Source organism: Astyanax mexicanus, chromosome 4 (genome assembly GCF_023375975.1).
Source record: "Astyanax mexicanus isolate ESR-SI-001 chromosome 4, AstMex3_surface, whole genome shotgun sequence".
Lineage (NCBI taxonomy): Eukaryota > Metazoa > Chordata > Actinopteri > Characiformes > Acestrorhamphidae > Astyanax > Astyanax mexicanus.
Window position 1 is genome coordinate 54,401,126 of NC_064411.1, and position 21,965 is coordinate 54,423,090.

The 21,965-nt window shown below is 40.4% G+C and overlaps 1 protein-coding gene across 1 annotated transcript in view; it reads left to right on the forward strand.

The window, feature by feature from the left end:
* LOC103028317 (collagen alpha-4(IV) chain-like) overlaps positions 1–17,908 on the forward strand; it is a 66,750-nt gene extending 48,842 nt beyond the window's left edge. Inside the window, exons 32-46 of the mRNA XM_049478867.1 lie at positions 2–183; positions 495–558; positions 1,832–1,906; positions 5,073–5,180; positions 6,743–6,847; positions 6,981–7,052; positions 9,126–9,254; positions 9,405–9,512; positions 10,759–10,914; positions 11,005–11,112; positions 12,095–12,229; positions 12,326–12,442; positions 13,587–13,775; positions 15,726–16,009; positions 17,421–17,908. Coding sequence (XP_049334824.1) covers positions 2–183; positions 495–558; positions 1,832–1,906; positions 5,073–5,180; positions 6,743–6,847; positions 6,981–7,052; positions 9,126–9,254; positions 9,405–9,512; positions 10,759–10,914; positions 11,005–11,112; positions 12,095–12,229; positions 12,326–12,442; positions 13,587–13,775; positions 15,726–16,009; positions 17,421–17,681 — 2,093 coding nt within the window. The 3' untranslated portion in view covers positions 17,682–17,908. The remainder of the gene's footprint in view (position 1; positions 184–494; positions 559–1,831; positions 1,907–5,072; positions 5,181–6,742; positions 6,848–6,980; positions 7,053–9,125; positions 9,255–9,404; positions 9,513–10,758; positions 10,915–11,004; positions 11,113–12,094; positions 12,230–12,325; positions 12,443–13,586; positions 13,776–15,725; positions 16,010–17,420) is intronic.
* Positions 17,909–21,965: the final 4,057 nt, after the last annotated feature.

The window sequence follows — 21,965 nt, forward strand, 5'->3', positions numbered from 1 at the left end:
GGATATAAAGGTGTTCCAGGCTCACCAGGTAAGCATGGTGTGAATGGAGTGGATGGTGGCCCTGGTTTTCAGAAAGGCTATCCTGGCTTACCTGGAAGAAGTGGCCCTCAGGGGCCACCAGGGCCACCTGGACCTAAAGGATATCCAGGAGTTATGGGATTCCCAGGGACATTTGGAGATCAGGTGAATCCGGATCTGATTTAGATTCTTATTGGCTGTCTGCTTTTATACATACACTGTTGTGCCACATGTCACGGGACAGGAAATAGTATTGTGTCCCATGACTTTTGCCTTGTCCTGTGGAAGCTAATGAACGCTGATCTGCCAGAATCATTCACCTGTTCACATGGACAGTTCTAGCCAGACACTGCCGGTCACAATCATTACCACTTAATGCTATCCCATGATTTTTGGCATGTCAAAATGTCACGCTACAATATGTTATAATATGTTATAATATGTTATAACATATTATAATATGCTTCTTGATGCAGGGTGATCCAGGTCTTCCTGGACTGAATGGAGCTCCAGGTAACCAGGGATTTCCAGGAATTAAAGGTATAAAACTCATATGATGTAGCAACAACTTAATAAGCACCTAGCAACACCTTAGCAACCACTTAGCAACACATTAGCAACCACCTAGCACCCACTTAGCAAGCAGCACTGATACCATCGGAACACCTTAGTAATCGCTTAGCAACACCTTAGCAACCACCTAGCAACCAGCACGGATACCATAGCAACACCTAGCAACCACTTAGCAACCTGCATGGATACCATAGCAACATCTTAGCAACCAACATGGATACCATAGCAACACCTTAGCAACCACATAGCAACACGTTAGCAAGCACCTTGCAACTACTTAGCAACCAGCACGTATACCATAGCAACACCTTAGCAACCACTTAGCAACACTTTAGTAAGCACCTAGCAACACCTTAGCAACCAGCATGGATACCAAGTCAATACCTCAGCAACCATTTAGCAACACCTTAGCAACTACCTAGAAACCAGCTTAGAAACCAGCATGAATATCATAACAACACCTTAATAGGCACCTAGCAACACTTTAGCAACCACCTAGCAACACCTTAGCAAACAGCATGGATACAATAGCAACACTTTCGCAACCACCTAGCAGCACTTTGGTAAGCCCCACGCAACACATTAGCAACCACCTAGCAACACATTAGTAACCACCTAGCAATCACTTAGCAACCAGCAAGGATACCATAGCAACACCTTAGCAACCACTTAGCAGCACTTTAGTAAGCACCTAGCAACACATTAGCAACCACTTAGCAACACCTTAGCAACCACCTAGCATCCATTTAGCAACCACCTAGCAACCCCCTAGCAACCAGCATGGAAACTGTAGCAACACCTCAGCAACCACTTAGCAACATCAGCACTGCGACTTTCACACTCGCACTTTCTACAGGAACTGCAATTTAGTTATTAATTGACGCTAGTTAAGATATTATTATTTATTACACATTTATAAATAATGTCTTAATTCATTATTATTTACAACATCCTTAAGCATTATAACAAATTAATGGGTATTAATTTCTTAACTAGTGTTAATAAATAATTAGTTGAGACATCATTTAACCATTTAACAGTGCTGAGTACTGTAGTAAGTAATGTTAATTGTGACTCTTATTTTAATTAGGAAGCTGTAGAACAATAGCCGAAGCCTCAGAACGTATGTTTTTAAGTCCAAAATAGTTAAAATCAGCATTTTTTTAACCTTTAAAAGTGTTTAAAACCTGATAGCATTATAATATTTAGCAAATATAATATTTATGCTTCATTCATCCAGGTGACCAAGGAGACTCCGTAGGAATTCCAGGTCCACAAGGACCAAAAGGGGTTCAGGGTGACAACGGACCAAAAGGTCGGATATATTTATATATTTTTTTATATATCATTAATTTTTTATGAATTAAATTTATAGGACCTGCTAAAAGTTTGAGCACACATCTTCTCACTCAGTGTGTTTTATTTCTTTTTATTGTACTTTTTTAGTCAAGTCAAGTCAAGTCAAGTCAAGTAGTTTTATTGTCAGTACTGCATATGTACAGGACATACAGAGAATTGAAATTACGTTACTCTCCTTCCCAATTTTACAGCAAGTACAGATAATAGATATAATAAAGGAGAATGGGAGACACTATGTGTACAATACAGCAGGGACACAAATAGACATACATGAGACAAAAACAAGGTGCAGTGGTGTGGGGGAGGAATAGATATATAAATATAAGTAAATAAGTGAAAAATAGATATATAATTATAATATAAAAGAGTGGGAGACACTATATGTTCAATACAGCAAGACACAATAAACATACGTAAGACAATAGTGCAATATTGATGGTGATTGAGATGGAATGACAGTATAAATAGTATATATCAGCAGTGCAAATACGGTATATGGTATATAGCTTAAGGCTGGTAAAGTGAATGGGTGCGTAAGTCCTTAAAGTTCACAGTTTAATTAAGTGGAATTAAAGTGCGTATTGACAGTGCAAGTATATCAGTAGTGCAGGTGTTGTGTAGTGCAAGTCCGTTTGGAAGGGACCAGTACTTTGTGTATTGTAGTGCAGAGTTTCAGTACTTTATTAGTGGGGGGTCAGGATGCTGAGTGAGTGTGTGCTGGGGGCAGGATTGGGATGGGGGGTAGAGCAGGAAGAGAGTTCAGCATCCTCACAGCCTGATGGATGGGGCTGTCTCGCAGTCTGCTGGTCCTAGACCCGAGACTCCGCAGTCTCCTCCCTGATGGCAGCAGGCTGAAGAAGCTGTGTAGTGGGTGAGAGGGATCTCCTGCCAGACGGAGGGCTTTCCGTGTGAGGCGGGAGCTGTACAAGTCCTGAAGGGAGGGGAGAGAGGTGCCAACAATCTTCTCAGCTGCTCTCACGATGCGCTGGAGGGTCCTGCGGCAGGATGCTGTGCAGGCCCCGTACCACACGGTGAAACAGCTGGTCAGTATGCTCTCGATGGCCCCTCTGTAGAAGGTGGTCATGATGGGGGTGGGGGCTCCAGCTCTTCTCAGCTTGCGGAGAAAGTAGAGACGCTGATTTGCCTTCCTGGCCAGTGACGCTGAGTTGGTGCTCCAGGAGAGGTCCTCTGTGACGTGCACACCCAGGAACTTGGTGCTGCTCACCCTCTCCACAGCAGTTCCGTTGATGGACAGAGGGCTGTGCAGTGTGTGAGTTCTCCTGAAGTCCACAACAATCTCCTTGGTCTTCTCTGTGTTCAGTGAGAGATTGTTGTGTTTGCACCAGGAGGCCAGGCGGCTCACCTCGCTCCTGTAGTGTGACTCATCGTTGTTGCTGATGAGACCCACCACCGTCGTGTCATCCGCAAACTTGACGAAGAGGTTGGAGGTGTGTGCTGGTGTGCAATCGTGGGTCAGCAGAGTGAACAGAAGGGGGCTCAGCACACATCCTTGGGGAGCCCCTGTGTTCAGTGTGGTGATGCTGGATGTGCTGCTGCCAACCCGCACTGCCTGTGGTCTTCCAGTCAGGAAGTCTAACAGCCAGTTGCACAGTGAAGTGCTCAGCCCCAGACTGTCCAGTTTGTGCATGAGCTGTTGGGGGACGATTGTGTTGAATGCTGAGCTGAAGTCAACAAACAGCATTCTGACGTAGGTGTTCTTCTTGTCTAGGTGTGTGAGGGCTGAGTGGAGAACAGTGGAGATGGCATCATCGGTCGAGCGATTTGACCGATAAACAAACTGGTAGGGGTCCAGGGAGGGGGGAGCAAAGACTTGATGCGATGCATGACTAGTGCAACTGGACGATAGTCATTGAAACAGGATGGCGATGCCTTCTTTGGGACAGGGATGATGGTGGTGGCTTTGAAGCATGTGGGAACCACCGCCTGACTCAGAGAGGTGTTATAAATGTCAGTATAAACCTCTGCGAGTTCCCAGACACAGTCTCTCAGCACACGGCCAGGAATGTTGTCATTTTACTTTGTAAATTTAATATTGAAGACTATATTAAAGCTATACAGGAACACATGCAGAATTATTTTTAATAATAAACCAAAATATGTTTTATATATTTTAGATTCTTCTAAATAAGTAGCACATGTATCTTTGAGGACAGATCTGAACACTCTTGGTATTTTAATCTCAGTGTCTTAATGAGGGAGAGTCACTCGGAAAGTTTTCTAGTTTTCTTCATGTGTGAAATATTAAACTATAATGTATAATGTAAATACATTTAAGTAAGAAATAAAGAAATTTAAAATGAATAAAAGGTGTGTCTAAACTTTTGATTGTTACTTCATGTTAGAATGAAGTAGTGTGTTTTATGAAATCTTGATTTTTTTTCTGTCCTTGTCTCTCTTTATGTATGTCTTTGCAAACCTCTGTCTCTGTTTTTCCAGAATGTGATGGTGAGTCTTTCACAAATATATTAATATCTTATATTAAAATAAAGAATATTGACAGCAGGATCAGTTAAAAAATGTAAAAAATGCTCAAGGCTGCGTCTGTGAGCTGATGTATCAGAACCGAGTCGCTGAGCTTTCCTCCGAGTGTTAGCGCTGTGATGCTACTCAGTAATGCTACAGCATCAGCAGCAGCTCAAAAAGAGGAGGAGTCTGACTTCACATGAATCAGAGGAGGCGTGTGCTAGTCTTCACCCTGGCTGAAATCACAAAAAAGATGCAGAGCTTTCAGACCTCAAATATTGCAAAGAAAACAAGTTCATATTCATAAAGTAGTTTTAAGAGTTCAGAAATCATCAATATTTGGTTTTTAATAACAGTTTTCATGCATCTTGGCATCATGTTCTCCTCCACCAGTCTTACACACTGCTTTTGGATAACTTTATGGTGCAGTTCAGTTTGGTTTGATGGGTTGTGATCATCCCTCTTGATGAGTTTTTTTTAATTTGGTAAAATCAAAGAGCTGTACATGTTTGATGTCAACGTTTCTAGTTTAGCTAAAGAGCCATAAAAGTGATTAAGCACATAACAACATACAATGGGCTGCTTAAGAAGTATTGAGTATATTTGAGTTATTTACATTGTTTACAATTTATTTACAGCTGAGAAAGGAGCTGTTGGGGACCCAGGAGACCATGGACCCCAAGGCCCAAGGGGACTTCCTGGTCCACCTGGATCTCCTGGACCATCAGGTCCACCTGGTCGTCAAGGTAATCTCCCACAAGATTGTACTTATACCCTAACTCTAACCTCGAACCTACAAATATTACAGTGTCTGTCTATTGTTTAAATGGTGAAATGTATAAATTAGTATAAGTACATGGTGCTCATGTAATGCTTAGTAATACTTAGCACGGTGGCCCCAAATATCGGCCATTTCAGTAAAAATATTTGAAATCTAAGCCTACTGTAAATAAAGTGAAGCACTTTAGCACTTTACTCACTAATAGAAACAGTTTTCTGGAGAGGAATCTGTGTAGATTAACATCTGGTGCTCGTTTGACATTGAAAGAAAGGGATCTTTTTAAGAATGACAGTTTTTGTTTACTTAGGCGTTTCCCCAGCGGCAAGACCTGATGAATTAGAAGGATCCCTTATTACTGGCCACCTTTTGCTTAAAATACCCTAAATTAACTCTTCATTCAGATAACTGTTATGTTTGAAAATGAATAGATGGAGAGTATAAAGGGAAAAGGCTGAAGTATGCGCATTTGGTAAAGGAGTTGTCAGAGGTAGAGGAAAGATCCAGTCAACGGTTGTGGCTAAGAAGGGCTGAGGTTAGGTCGGTAAGGGAAAGTGTTTGAAGTACTTCAACAGTGAGATTGGAGAGGGGTGATCGCAGAATGATCAATGAGGTGAGGAAGAATCCTAGAGTGTCAGCTGAAGACTTACAGAAATCTCTGCCACATGCTAACATTTTTGTTGACAAATCTACAATAAGGAAAAGATTAAACAAGAATGGAGTTTATGGGAGGACACCACGGAGGAAGACACTGCTGTCCAAAAAAAAAAAAAAAAGAGCACCTAGATGTTCTTCTACAGCAGTACTAGATAAATATAGTGTGGACAGATTAAACCAAAAACTAGTTGTTTGGAAGGAAAACACAACGCACAGCACACCATCATCAAAACCTCATCCCAACTGTGAAATAAAGATTCTCAAGTTTACCAAGATATTTTGCAGGAAACCTTAGGCCATCTGTCCATCAACTGAAGCTCAACAGAGGAGGGATGATGCAACAGGACAACGACCCAAAACATAGAAGTAAATCAACAACCGAACGACTTTAACAGAAGTAAATAAACACAGAGCCTTCTGGAGAGTCCTGACCTCCTGAACCCAACTGAGATCCTGTGGCATCATGAGCTCAAGAGAGAGATTCACACCAGATATCCCATAATATTATAGCTGAACTGAAACAGTTTAGTGAAGAGGAATGATCCAGAATTCCTCCTGACCGTTCTGCAGGTCTGATCTGCAACTACTGGAAACGATTAAGGATTGGTTGAGGTTTTTGCTGCTAAAGGAAAATCAACCAGTTATTAAATCTAAAGGTTCACATAGTTTGTCTTGCAACTGTACCTTTCTGTGAAGGTCTGAGTACTTGTTAAGGTAGTTGAGTCAATGGACTGGGAACCTAGTTTTATGCTTTGCTTCTGGATCCTTGTCGAGCCAGTTTCAGATTGTTATGGTTGTGGGTGTTGTTGTTAGTAGGGTGAATAATAGATTCTGGCTGATCCATTCTGACATGTTGTGATTTGATGTGTACAGGAACTACAGGTCTTCCAGGTTTTTCGCGGTTTGGTCTTCCTGGTCCTCCAGGTTCTCCGGGATCTCCAGGTCTTAAAGGTTATCCAGGACTGCCAGGTCAGAAAGGTATGAATGAGAACATACAAACATTTCAAAGAAGCATTACAGTCTGAAAAAACAGTCTGGATTCATATTTCTAACATTTCTTACACAGTTTTTCATTATTGCTTTGAATGACAGTAGATTTCTTCTGTTACAGGATACACAGGACCTCCAGGACTGGACGGTCTGAATGGTCTTCCTGGTAATAAAGGAGAAAGAGGCGCGACAGGTGAGAACAATTACATTTAATTGTTCTGGATATTGTTTAATTGTTAAAAGTTTATATAACTATTTGGCTATTACAAAACTCAGTATTGAGTTGTCATGAGAACTGTCTGTATTGGGACCTTGAGGGCTTTGATTTAAATACTTTAAGATATAAATATTACAACACTCCAGTTGCTGAGTATAATATGGGATTCAATCCATTCTGCTAGTGCCAACACACCGGTTGCCAAGTATATTAAAGAATTCAACCCAACCTGCTTGCACTAACACTCCGGTTGCGAAGTCTAGTAAGGGATTCAATCCAACCTGCTTGTGTTTACACCCCGGTTGCTGAGTATAATATAGGATTCAATCCAACCTGCTTGTGATAACCCCCAGGTTGCCAAGTATAATACAGGATTTAATCCAACCTGCTTGCACCAACCCTCCCATTTGGCAAGTATAATATGGGATTCAATCTAACCTGCTCATAGAAATACTCCGGTTGCTGAGTATAATTGGTAATCGGCCCAAGGCGCTTGTATTAATTCCCCGGTTGCCAAGTATAATACAGGATTCAATCTAACTTGCTTGCACCAACACTCCGTTTGCCAAGTATAGTAAGGGATTTAATCCAACCTGCTTGTGTTAACACCCCGGTTGCCAAGTATAGTAAGGGATTCAATCCAACCTGCTTGTGTTAACACCCCGGTTGCCAAGTATAGTAAGGGATTCAATCCAACCAGCTCGTGTTAACACCCCGGTTGCCAAGTATAGTAAAGGATTCAATCCAACCTGCTTGTGTTAACATCCCCGGTTGCCAAGTATTGTAAGGGATTCAATCCATTCTGCTTGCACTAACACCCTGGTTGCCAAGTATAATAGAGTATTCAATCCAACCTGCTTGCACTAACACCACGATTGGCAAGTATTATACAGGATTCAATCCAACCTGCTTGCACTAACACCCCGGTTGCCAAGTATTATACAGGATTCAATCCAACCTGCTTGCACTAACACCCCGGTTGCCAAGTATAATACAGGATTCAATCCAACTTGCTCATAGAAACACCCCAGTTGCTGAGTATAATATGGTAATCGGCCCAAGGCGCTTGTATTAATTCCCCGGTTGCCAAGTATAATACAGGATTCAATCTAACTTGCTTGCACCAACACTCCGTTTGCCAAGTATAGTAAGGGATTTAATCCAACCTGCTTGTGTTAACACCCCGGTTGCCAAGTATAGTAAGGGATTCAATCCAACCTGCTTGTGTTAACACCCCGGTTGCCAAGTATAGTAAGGGATTCAATCCAACCAGCTCGTGTTAACACCCCGGTTGCCAAGTATAGTAAAGGATTCAATCCAACCTGCTTGTGTTAACATCCCCGGTTGCCAAGTATTGTAAGGGATTCAATCCATTCTGCTTGCACTAACACCCCGGTTGCCAAGTATAATAGAGGATTCAATCCAACCTGCTTGCACTAACACCACGATTGGCAAGTATTATACAGGATTCAATCCATTCTGCTTGCACTAACACCCCGGTTGCCAAGTATAATAGAGGATTCAATCCAACGTGCTTGCACTAACACCACGATTGGCAAGTATTATACAGGATTCAATCCAACCTGCTTGCACTAACACCCCGGTTGCCAAGTATAATACAGGATTCAATCCAACTTGCTCATAGAAACACCCCAGTTGCTGAGTATAATATGGTAATCGGCCCAAGGCGCTTGTATTAATTCCCCGGTTGCCAAGTATAATACGGGATTAAATCCAACCTACTCGTAGAAACACCCCGTTGCCGAGTGTAATATGAGAATCGACTAAAGGCGCTTGTGTCAATTCCCCGGTTGGCAAGTATAATACAGGTTTCAATCTAACTTGCTAGTGGAAAACCCCGGTTGCCAAGTATAATATGGGAATCATCCTGAGCCGATTGTGTCAATTCCCCATTTGCCGAGTGTAATATGGGAACCAACTCATCGCCTGCCTTCTTCAAAGCTTAAGCTTTTGTTTAAATTACCTGTCAGGTGTGTTTTTATCTGGTTTAGATCTATCTGATGTATCTTACAATGCTTTTATTTCTAGGTTCTGGTCTTCCAGGACCTCCAGGGATAACAGGTGATCCTGGAGACCAGGGACTACCTGGTTCCCCCGGAGTTCCAGGAATCTCCCATCTAGGACAGAAAGGCTTTACAGGCCCACCTGGAGACCCAGGTTTCAACACATCAACACATAATTTCTATTCTTACTTACTTACTGTTTGAATAATGACCATGTTTCATTTTAAAATAGCTTTTTAAATCAACCTGACCAACTGGTTTACCTTTATGACCAGAACCATGACAGATCTGGATTTTGCTTCAGGTCCCCCTGGTACCTTTGGTCCTCCCGGCCTTCCAGGTAGAAACTGTGAACGACCAATTCCAGGACTCACCGGCGATCCAGGACCAAATGGACTTTACGGACCTCCAGGTTTGTTCTTTTTCAGTGTGCAACAGCTGATCAACTTCCTGTAGTACCAAAGTATTGCCAATACAATAAAACTTTCTTGGTTTGGTGATCATCTGCTATCATGACATCACTAAAGGTATTGTTCCTGAATGCAAACAATGCTCATAAACCTGGTAAAAATCCCTTGACTGGGCTGTAGAAACAGTTACTTCAGCAAAAGTTGCCAACTAAAAGAACCTATTCTATAAATTGCAAAAAAATAAATTGAACAAATGTGCAAAACTGACTAAAATGAACATTCTACAATCTCTTAAACTCTTAAGGTAATGCTACAGAAGAAACACGTCCAATTTCATATGGAGTTGCTCCATCCTTTTCTGATTTGGGGTTGTAGTTCTAACTAAAAGGAAAGAGCCAGAGGGTAGCATAGACATGAAAGTACCCTAAAACACTGGCATCCACCCACTTTAATGTCCAGAAATGTAATCTAAACATATAAACAAGTAGGTTTTCAGCCTAGACTTGAAGTTTGAGACTCTAAGGGCCCTATTGCCCCCATCCCCAAGTCGCAATGCTCGTTGCCATCTTACACCCCGTCAGCAGTCTATTTCCACGACTTGCCCCCGCTCTGTTAAAATAACATAGAAGTTTATGAATAAATCTACACTAATGGCTGTGGTGGTCTGGAAGTGAGGTGTGTTCAGGTACATTGTTTTTTGTTATTTTGGTGGCGGAAAACACAGGAGCTCCACTTACTGATTAAAACCCTGACAACAGTCAACTGTCAGAGTCCGTTCCTATAGGTGCTCCCAGTGCGTGCAGAGCGCAAATCCGACTTTTAACTGAACAATAAACAGATTAAAGAATAAAATAACGGTACTGTTTCTTAAATCCTTAAATGAGCTGCTGGTGTATCTTCACAGTGTGAACGAGCAGCTCAGTATCCTCTGCTGAGACGCACAAAAGCGCCGCCCTGTTAAGAAGCGAACGTGCCAAAGTCAGAGCTCACCTGGTTCTTATTAAAGGGAATGACAACTGGCACACTGATTGGTTTATTTCATATTTTGCCCAAAATTAACCACACCCATGATTAATTAAGAGAATTAGTTCATGCCTTTTACACTCACATGTCTCTATTAAGGACATGATATATGTTTTTAGAAACACATTCTAATTCTTAACAGTCATGCTGGTTTAGTTATATGATTATAAACATTGTTTTATGCTTTGTTTAATATTGTCTTATTTAATGTTGTTATCTACACAGGTCCACCAGGAGAAATCGGACCTCCAGGTCCAGTTTTCCCTGTTTCAGGAGACCCTGGAGATGTGGGACTACCAGGCCACAGAGGACCAAAGGGCTTGAGAGGTACAGATGGGCCCCCAGGGCGCCCTGGGTACGATGGACCACCAGGACCCAAAGGTAAGTCATCTGCACTAGAGTGTGGTTTAATTTTATCTGTGATAAACTGTGATAAACACTAAAATCACCTGTTATTATTCTTATTGTCAGGGATTCCAGGATCACCTGGTCTGATTGGCCCTCAGGGACCAGCAGGTCTTATGGGCAGACCTGGTCTCCCAGGGTTGAAGGGAGATAAAGGGATCATTGGGAACATGGGTAAGCATTCTAAACAGTAGACCAGGGGTTCCTACACTTTTGCAACACTCGACCTCCTTAGCCCACCGCAAAAAAAGCTTTTATTTTGGCCACGCAGAGCTTAAATGCTGCACAGAAATTTTCATTTTAGCTTCACAGAGTTTTAATTTAGCCGAAAAGAGTTTTAATTTTAGCCGTGCAGACCTTTGAATTTTAGTCGAGTAGAGCTTTAATTTAAGCCATGCAGACCTTTTAGTTGTAGCCACGTGGACCTTTTAATTTTAGCCGAGCAAAGCTTTAATTTTAGCCATGCAGCCCTTCTAATTTTAGCTGTGAAGAGTTTAATTAGGCTTGTGGAGTCTTAATTTTAACAATGCAGAGCTTTAAATTTTAGTTGTGCAGACCGTTTAATTTTAGCCGCGCGGAGCATTGATTTTAGCTTCACAAACCTTTTAATTTTAGCCGTGTGGAGCCTTAATTTTAAACCGGCCAGACCTGTTCATTTTAGCCATGTGGAGCTTTAATTTTAGCATCGCCGACCTTTTCATTTTAGTCATGCGGAGCTTTCATTTTAGCCTTGTGGACCTTTTCATTTTAGTCATGCGGAGCTATAATTTTAGTTGCACAGACCTTTTCATTTTAGCTGTGCAGAGCTTTAATTTTAGCCGTGAAGACCTTTAATTTTAGCTATGCAGACCTTTTAAGTTTAGCTTTGTGACGTTTTAATTTTAACCTCGCACACCTTTTAATTTTAGCTGTGTGGAGCTTTAATTTTAGCCTGGTGGAGCCTTAATTTTAACCACGCGGAGGCTTTTATTTTAATTGAGCAGACGTTTTAATTTTAGTCACACAGACCTTTAATTTTAGCCATATGCAGCTTTAAATTTTAGCCTTACATACCTTTTAATTTTAGCTGTGTGAAGACCAGGCTTACACCGCAGTACTGAGTGAACCCAGAATCAGTATTGCACTGTTTAAATATTATTATTCTACATCCTTGCAGGTTTCAAAGGTCAACCTGGTGAAGTTATAAGAGCCCCTCCACCGTACAGAGTGGGACCACAAGGAAAGCCTGGACCACCTGGACCACCAGGGAGCTCAGGAATACCAGGACTTTCAGGAAACCCCGGACCCATAGGTAAGACCTTCATACAAGTCCTCCAACTCATCCCTTATTTATTTAAGTTATAGAGAACAAAATGGATAAAACTGCATTACGTTTTGTTCTTTCTAGGGCTAAAAGGTCTGAGGGGGAACCGTGGTCCAACTGGGCATGAAGGTAATCCAGGGCATGCAGGTCTTCGTGGAGATGCTGGAGATGTTGGACCACAAGGATTCATTGGACCACAAGGTAACAAACCCAAGTTGGAATAAGAACATTAGGGATGCACATCATTTTAAAATTTAAATTTTAGATGTATGGAGCTTTAATGTTAGCCAAGCAGAGCTTTAATTTTAGCCGTGCATACCTATTTATTTCTGAAAGCGTAACAAAACTAAGTTGAAACATTTTAACAAACATTTTGACACTTTTTCACCATTGCCTAAATGTATTTCTACTATTACAAGCCATTACAAAACTACTAACGCACCAATTCACTCATCAACTCAGTACTACACTTAAATAAGGCCATATGGAGTCACAGTAAACTACAGTAGATCACATATGAGTTAAATATACACACAGAAAACGACCAGTCTTTTGGTAAACAAATTGATGCAATTAATGCTAAGGCTATGTTAGCTCAGCTAACATTACTACACCAGCCCTGTACAGGTTATATATTTCAGTGGGTAAACTGGAAACCAGTTTTTAGAGAAGTAGTAAACTAAGTAAACTGATAAAACCAAGCAAACTGATACTAAAAGTGTGAAAATTTATGCTAAACTCCGTATTCCTTCTAAAAATAACTTAAACCCGGCATTTATTGGCTCCCTGCTGGCTCCCTCCCACACTCCCTGCTGAAACACAGGCTTTTTCGCCCGAACACAGCTTTAATTTTAGCCGTGTGGAGCCATGCAGACCTTTTAATTTTATCCATGCTGAGCTTTAATTTTAGCCTTGAGCTTTTAATTTTAGTTGTGCAGACCTTTTAACTGTAGTCCCACCAAGCTTTTATTTTTGCCACACTGACCTTTTAATTTTAGCCATGCAGACCTTTTCATTTTAGCCATTATATTTGGATATTTATATTTTTTCTTGTATTTGTTGTCTTATAAAAGCTAGATTACATTACATTTGGCAGACGTTTTGTCCAACGCGACTTAGATAAAATAGATACAAATAATGGCCAAATTGACATAAACCTCCTAAAATCCATGTTCAGTGTTCAGTATTTTTAATGGGAAAATGTTTAATTTTGTTCAGTTTCTGAATTTTGCACTTTGCTGATGGGAGACTCTAAGCTAAGCTAAAGTCAAGCAAAAATTGAATAAATCAATTATTTGAGAAATAAACAGTAATTATCAATTTTCTTTTCTCTTTTTACCCCCAGGTCTACCAGGTCCTCAGGGAGACCCTGGATTCCCAGCTCCAGGAGTAACGGTGAACTCCGGGTTTCTCCTGGTGATCCACAGTCAGTCTGAGGTGATACCCGAGTGTCCGGTGGGCATGCCTCTGCTCTGGAGTGGGTACAGTCTTCTTTATCTGGAGGGTCAGGAGAGGGCGTACACACAAGACTTGGGTAAATCTCAATAATCTGTAGTCTTATATTGTTTTTAATACAATATTATTATTATACATACATTATGAGAAATCATATCTCTTGCTTTCTTTTTATACTGTATAGAACACACAAGAATTTATCATTCCAAAGAAAGTAGTAGAGATCTTGTGAGCTATTAAAAAGAACGAAGCTTGGTTCTGTGAGGGCCTGGAAACTGCAGTGGAAGAGCTGGTGGAGCTGGGCCAAAAAACTCCAAGTCCCAGAATCCCTAGTGGTAAACAGCATAAAAACCCCAGTCCAATCTCAGCTCTCTGTCGCACCTTTGTAGAGGGGTGGCCGTTAACAGTGGGTAAAAGAGAAAAGAGAAAATTTCTTAACCCTCGAACACTAACGTTAAAATTAGTAACACCATTACAAGTCCCAGAAGTCCCAGAATCCCTAGCGGTAAACATCATAAAAACCCCAGTCCAACCTGAGCTCTCTGTTGCACCTTTGTAGAGGGGAGATAGTTAACAGTGGGTAAAAAAGAAAAGGGAAAAGAGAAAAGGGGAAAAAAGGAAATGTCTTAACTCTAGAACACTAACGTTAAAATTAGTAACACCATCACACGTCCCAGAAGTCCCAGAATCCCTAGCAGTAAACAGCATTAAAACCCCAGTCCAACCTGAGCTCTCTGTCACACCTTTGTATAGGGGTTACCGTTAACAGTCGGTAAAATAGAAAAGAGAAAATTGAACAGAGAAAAAGAGAAAACATACAACATCACGTAAAATAAAAAAGGTACCATGGATGACCTAATAATATAAGCTAATGCTGAGCTAAGCCAAGCTACGCTAACCTAACCACAGTTCTGCACAGACAGCTAGCCTTGTAAACGCGCAGCTTTCACATTAAGACGTCTCCGCAGAGCAAGAAAAGGAGAGTTTTAACATTATTTCATGCTCCTAATGTTTACCATCCCCCTTAACTTTCACTGCTGCTGGCTTATTCAGAGTTTTGATTTCAAGCTAACGTTTCTTGAGTTTTTTTTATTTATTTCTTTATTTATTTTGTAAAAAAAAAAAAAAAAAAAAAAAAACTGTTGTATAAACGGCTTACACCGGCATTAAAACCCCAGTCCAAACCTCTTAAATTTTACTGCTCTTAATTTATGTCCAATTTTGACTTTAAGTTAACGTTGGTGGTGTTAGCCTTTATAAACCATACGCCGTTTTGTAGCTACAGTTCTGTTTCAGTTTATTTGTTGTGGAACTACTTTTTGGCGGAAGGCACAGTCTGTATTAAAGCATATACATTATGAATTTCTTGAGTTTTTTTTATTTATTTTTCTTTATTTATTTTGTAAAAAAAAAACAAAAAAACTGTTGTATAAACAGCTTACACCGGCATTATAACCCCAGTAAAACCCCCTTACCTTTTATCTCTTAAATTTCTGCTCTTAATTTATGTCCAATTTTGATTTTAAGCTAACATTGGTGGTGTTAGCTTGTATAAACCATACGCCGTTTTGTAGCTACAGTTCTGTTACAGTTCATTTGTTGAGGAACTATTTTTTGGCTGAAGACAGTCTGTATTAAAGCATATTTATGATGAATTTCTTGAGGTTCTTTGATTTATTTTCTTCATTCTTTTTTTTAACAAAAACTGTTTTGCATAAACGGCTTACAACGGCATTAAAACCCCAGTCCAACCTCAGCTCTCTGTCGCACCTTTGTAGAAGGGTCATTGGTAACAGTGGGTAAAAGAGAAAATAGATGTTAAAAGAAGCCAAAAACAGAAAAACAAAAAATATCTCAAAATCTTTCCTAAGTTTCTTTTACAAAAAGTCTGTTTAAAGTTTCCTTAAAATTGGTTAATCCATGCCATTTATTCTGTTTTTTTGTCAATGAAAAAAATAGATTTGCGTTCTACAGTACATTTATTTGTGTGTTTAATAAGCGGGTACTCTTAAAATCCTCTTTTCTCCAGGCCAAGCCGGCTCATGTCTGAAGATCTTCAGCACCATGCCCTTCTCCTACTGTAACTCCGCCTCCTGTAAATACGCCAGCCGCAACGACAAATCCTATTGGCTGACCACTAACAGACCCGTGCCCATGATGCCGGTGGCGGGTGGAGAGATCCACCAGTACATCAGCCGCTGTGTGGTTTGTGAGGCTCCGGGTCCGGCGGTGGCGCTCCATAGCCAGGACTCCAGCGTGCCTAGCTGCCCCTCCGGCTGGCAAGGTCTGTGGATTGGCTACTCGTTCCTCATGGTGAGTGTACATACTTTATAAAGTACATTGTCGCTGTCCAATAAAAAATATATATAATTTTTTGTCGATTTTTAATTTACTACATAATTTGAACAAACAAACTGTCCTTTACACTGTATCAAAATATCATTATGAATGGACAAAACATATAACATGAAATATTGTCCTCTTTTACATTGAGATCTCATAACAATCAACTAAATTCATCTGGATGGAGAGATTTATCTGGATAGGGGTTTTATTAATAAAGCTAAAAGCTAAAAAATCATTAATTTTAATAAATATTAAAAAAACGAAAATAATGTATGTAAATCTGTACATTTCCATTTTCTACAGCAAAGAGGTTTTAGGCAGTAAAGACACTAGCATTACTGCTACTGTGAGCTGATTGGTTGGTGAGCTGATGCTGGAGTAACAGTTAAGAGTTTAAAAGGTTTATAACTGGTGTTTAAAATCTTAACAATTATTGATATTGTTCTGCGTTGAGGACATAAGTACATATATTTCAATATAAAATTGATCAAACTGTGATTTCGCTCAATTGCTTTATATGTTCCATATATTTTGGACTCACTTTAAGTGCGTATTCTCCTCTTTAAGGATTGTCTGGCATGGCATGTGTAGTTCTCGCATGGGTTTAGTTCTGGCATGCACCACAGTGAAAAATTGTGTAATTTGTCACCCGGTGTTGATAGTCATGATTCATGTACTGTGAAAGACAACCGGTCATGTATTGTAAACAGTACAATGCTCTTGTGGCTGAATGCAATCAAATCTTCACAGTAATGCTCTAAAAATGTATTAGAAAGCTTTCTTTTGGAAGTAGAGAGAATAATCCTAAATAAATGCTATAAAGTGCATTTATTGTTTAAAGATTAAAATCTATGTCCTAAAACTTTTGCCATAGTTGTGGCCTAGTTCTTTTAGCCCATGCCTTGAATGTATCACAATGCCATGTATCCCGGTCATGCAGCTTACCATCAGCTGCCGGAGCCCTGAGAGAGCACAGTTATAGGCCTTGCTCTCTCTGGGTGGGTACAGTAGATGGCACTCTTTCCCATCATCACTCCTAGGGTGATGTGGATCAGCACAAGGCTGCGTCTGTGAGCTGATGTATCAGAACCCAGTCGCTGCGCTGTGATGCCACTCGGTAATGCTACAGCATCAGCAGCAGTTCAAAAAGAGGCAGAGTCTGACTTCACATGTATCGGAGAAGGCGTGTACTAGTCTTCTTAACCCTCCTGGTGTGTTGGGGTATCACTAGTGATAGGGGGAGGAGTCCTAATGAGTGGGTTGGGTAATGGGCTGTGTAAATTCGAGAGAAAACGGTAATATATAATATTAAAACAAAGAAAAACTGCATGTATATATGTGTCTAAATGCTAAATGCTAATTAAGCTCTGTTCTACAGCACACCGGCTCAGGTGATGAAGGTGGGGGTCAGTCTCTGACCTCTCCTGGAAGCTGCCTGAAGGACTTCAGGACGCAGCCCTTCGTGGAGTGCCAGGGCCCGCGTGGCACGTGCCACTACTTTGCCAACATCTACAGCTTTTGGTTGACCCGCGTTAGCTACCCGGAGGAGCTCGGCGAGGCGCCGCCGACGCAAACGCTGAAGGCTGCGGATCAGCAGCGCGACCGTACCAGCCGCTGCCACGTCTGCATGAAGCGGTGACGCTGAACTGGGAGCAGTTTGTGATTTTATGGAGTAAAAATAAGTAAAAATGTACATGTGATTTATATGGTGCTGACATAGTGTGAATTAGTGCTAAAGAATGGTAGCGTGAGTACACCTGTTATTTGTTATTGAATTGCTTATAATCACTGTGAATTTATGTGTACTAATTTGTGACTAGCATATATTTTGATACTTAAAAAAATAAATACTTATTTTTAAATACAGTAGATGTTGTGTAGGCAGTACTTATACCTTTTCCGTGTGAGGGGTTTCTACAAAATGTAATGTCAGGCCTACTTAAAATTATAAGTGTTTTTTTATTTAATTATTTTTACGAAGGGAAATAGGTTAAAGTATTTATAATAGTTTTCATTTATTTAAGTCTTTTAAGTTTTTCTAAGAAAACCTCCCAAAAACAAAACTGCTGGGTTTATTCCAACACGACCTTAAAAAAAGGCTGATAATTACAAAAAATACAAATTTTTGCATGTTTGTCACTCTTAAATGTTTTAGGTCATCACACTAATTTAAATATTAGTAAAAAAAAAACACAAGTTAACAAAATAAAACAGTTTTTGAACAAAGGTTTTCATTATTAAGGGTGAAAAAACTAATCCAAACCTACATTGACCTGTGTGAAAAAGGGTTTGACCCCTATACCTAATAACTGGTTGGACCACCCTTTTTAACTTGCAGTGAGTCTTGCACATCTCTGTGGAGGAATTTGTTTTTTTTTTTTTTTTTAGAATTAACCATCTTTTTAAGGTTATGCCACAGAACGGACTTTGACTAGACCACTTCAAAACCTTTATTTAGTTTTTTTAAGCCATTCAGAGGTGGACTTGCTGGTGTGTTCTTGGGTCATTGTCCTGCTGCAGAACCCAAGTACACCTGAGTTTGAGGTCACGAAATTATAGCTGGACATTCTCCTTCAGGACTTTTTGGTAGAGAGCAGAATTCCTGGTTTATCCTGATTTATCACTGCAAATCTTCCAGGCCTTGAAGCAGCAAAAACGGCCCAGGCCATCATAATACCACCACCATGTTTTAGGCCCAATCTCATTTTACCCCTTGGCACCAACCCCTTACCCTTACCCCTCTGTTTTGCACATGCACGCCGAGCGGTAGGGGTGTCCTGATTCTTGTAAGGCTGGAAGGGTAGATTAGGGGAAGGGATAGGGCTTGTTCGCCCTTCATACAGAGATTTTTCAGATTCAGTACACTTCAAACCAAGGGGTACGAGAATCACTGGTAAGATGGCAACACAAAGTGAAGCTTTAACACTATTTTACCAGGGTTTAATGTGTAATTTTAATGTTTTATGGTCGAATTCTTCATAACAAGCATAAACAAAGATTGCTAGTAGTTTATCTCAGTAGCTAGCTAACTAGCTAACTTTCCCGTTCCACCTTAAATGGTGCAACAGACGGCAGAAGCTCCAGCAATTAAGGCGGAACTTCAGCTGCCCGTTACAGAGGAATTAAGGAATGGACAATAATAATGAATTTCTGCAGCATCCGCCCCCTTTCTGAAGACATACGATAAAATACGCCCTAAAGTTTACTAGTTAATCATCAGCAGCTCGGGTACTAAACTTTAGAGCTCCTGATGACGTATCAGGCGCTTGAAGGTTTGTCACAATTCTTATGAAGTGGAGGATTTCACCCCTTTCTCTTCTAACTCTAAGTTCTAAGGCGAAGGGATACTTCGACTCAAAAAGAGAATGGATAGGGGTAAGTGGTAGGGCTATGGGGTAAAATCAGATTGGGCCTTACTGTAGGTATAATACATACCTGTCAAGTTTTAGATTTAAAAATAAGCGATATTTTCCTCCGTCCGCTTAAAGTCGTCCCACCAGCCCAACGAAGGTTCAGTATCCCTTACATGTTAATACAGGTTTACAAGAAAACTAAAATAACCACATGTGAACCACTTACACACTACAATTAGATTATCAGAATCTGATAGGCCTACCTTTGTTGACACTGAAATGTTGTGGACAGTCCTACATATGTCATTCTTTTAATACAGCCAAATTAAAAATCCTTTTTTATATATTTATGTCTTTTTGGGCATAAATGCACTCTTTTCTATTATATATTTTTTATTTATTTAATAGATTTAAAATAGAACAAAGGGTGCACAAATTCTGCAAAATGACTGTTGGTGACCTAAAAATAGTATGATGAGCTTTTACTAAAAGGACATGGACCAGATATATTCCATCAGTAAAAATTAGTCCTAATGGGGTCTACACAATTAATAAATTTTAATTAATACTTCTTTCTTTTGATCACTCAACCCCTGATCAGTTCAGTTCATTTCAGTCCTCTCCACATTTCTAGTTCAGCTGAGTCACAAGCTGTAGTTTTTTTTATTTTAAAAGGTTTAATCTGTGTGTTTTATTTCGAAGACGAGTATTTTTAAGCAGCTATCACAAAAATCTTCCGTTACCTTTCTTTTAGAAAAATCGCTGTATATCCAGATCTGTTTTAACATCAGCTGCTCCAACTAGCTGCCTGTACTCACAGCGACTGGGGGCTTCCCCACACTGACCCTCCTTTGCAAGCTGATTGGCTGTTTCTCCTGAAAGGCGGGACTTTCTCTTTAAAACGGCTCCACGATTGGTTAAGAGACACAGAGCGGTCAGTGCCCTGTCTCCTCAATGATATATATTTTTTACTTTTACGCCAAATGTAATGGGAAACATACCTTCTAAAAATGTTTACTTTTGTCTCATTAGTCCACAGAGTATTTCCCCAAAAGTCTTGTGGATCATTAAGATGTTTTCTGGTAAAATTTTGAGAAAAGCCACAGTTTAGCCATTAGTAGTAGTGTCTGTGTTTTCACCCCTACTTAGCATACTAAATGACTGCCCCTTTATAGCAGTTCACTAATTGAGGGTAGGGAGTAGGGAACCATGTCAGTCAAAGCCCAAGTCATATACATCCTTACATCCTACCCACAATCCCACAATACCTGGCACCTTTTTCACTACTGCCCAATGAAAATGAACGACTCGTGCTTCCTTTATCAGTTTGAAGTTCATATTTATTTCTCTCGAAAAGACCCCTGTGACAATCAGCATGTTTCTTTTTTTTATCTCAAACGTTACTATACAGATAAGAGAACACTCAGTGCAATAAGACAAAGGACGTCGTCTTTCTACCTGTCACAGTGCACATTTTACATACAGAGAGAGAGAGAGATTGTACATCGTTACATTTCCTTGACCTGCACCTCCCGGGCACAAGAGAGTGAATGTCAAACAATCATTTGAGTAGGTGACCTGCGTACAACATAGCTTAGCTGGCACACATACAGACACACACAGGTATGGAAACATCTCAGAATTTGGAATTACGGTCTTTTTTGGGAGCGTATACTGAGTGATAGTCCAGCTACTGGGTTTATACTCCATTATTTCATTTGGTCTGGGTTTGAATGGGCTAATGGTCTTCTTTTGCCTGTATTACGAAAACATTGAGAACTGACCAGCTAGTGGCTAGCTAGAAGAAATACAGGGGTTGGACAATGAAACTAAATTGGAAACTGGCTAAATTGGAGCAGCCTGGTGTTCAATCTTCATTAACTGCACATTATTGCACCAGTAAGAGCAATAAGAGTGTGAAGGTTCAGTTAGCAGGGTAAGAGCACAGTTCTGCTCTTAATATTACAATGCACACAACATTATGGGAGACATACCAGAGCTCAAAAGAGGACAAATTGTTGGTGCACGTCTTGCTGGAGCATCTGTGACCAAGACAGCAAGTCTTTGTGATGCATCAAGAGCCACGGTATCCAGGGTAATGTCAGCATACCACCAAGAAGGACCAACCACATCCAACAGGATTAACTGTGGACGCTGTAAGAGGAAGCTGTCTGAAAGGGATGTTCGGGTGCTAACCCGGATTGTATCCAAAAAACATAAAACCACGGCTGATCAAATCACGGCAGAATTCCAATGTGCACCTCAGCTCTCCTGTTTCCACCAGAACTGTCCGTCACCACAATAAATTATTGTGCTCTAAAACCAGGTGTTTCAGTGTCATTGTCCAACCACTGTATTACATTGCTGTCATGCAAAAACCTTGTATCTGCAAAACAGAAACTTTACTTTAAAAGGGAAATGGGAAAAGTCTAGAAATCTTTTCCAAATATCTTGAAAAAGGATGGTATGCTCCTTTAAGGAAGGATAGGTAAAGGCTGATTTCTAATTTCGACTACTTCCAGGCTACAAGGCTACATGTAGGGTATGGCTACATGTATAGGCTATGACAT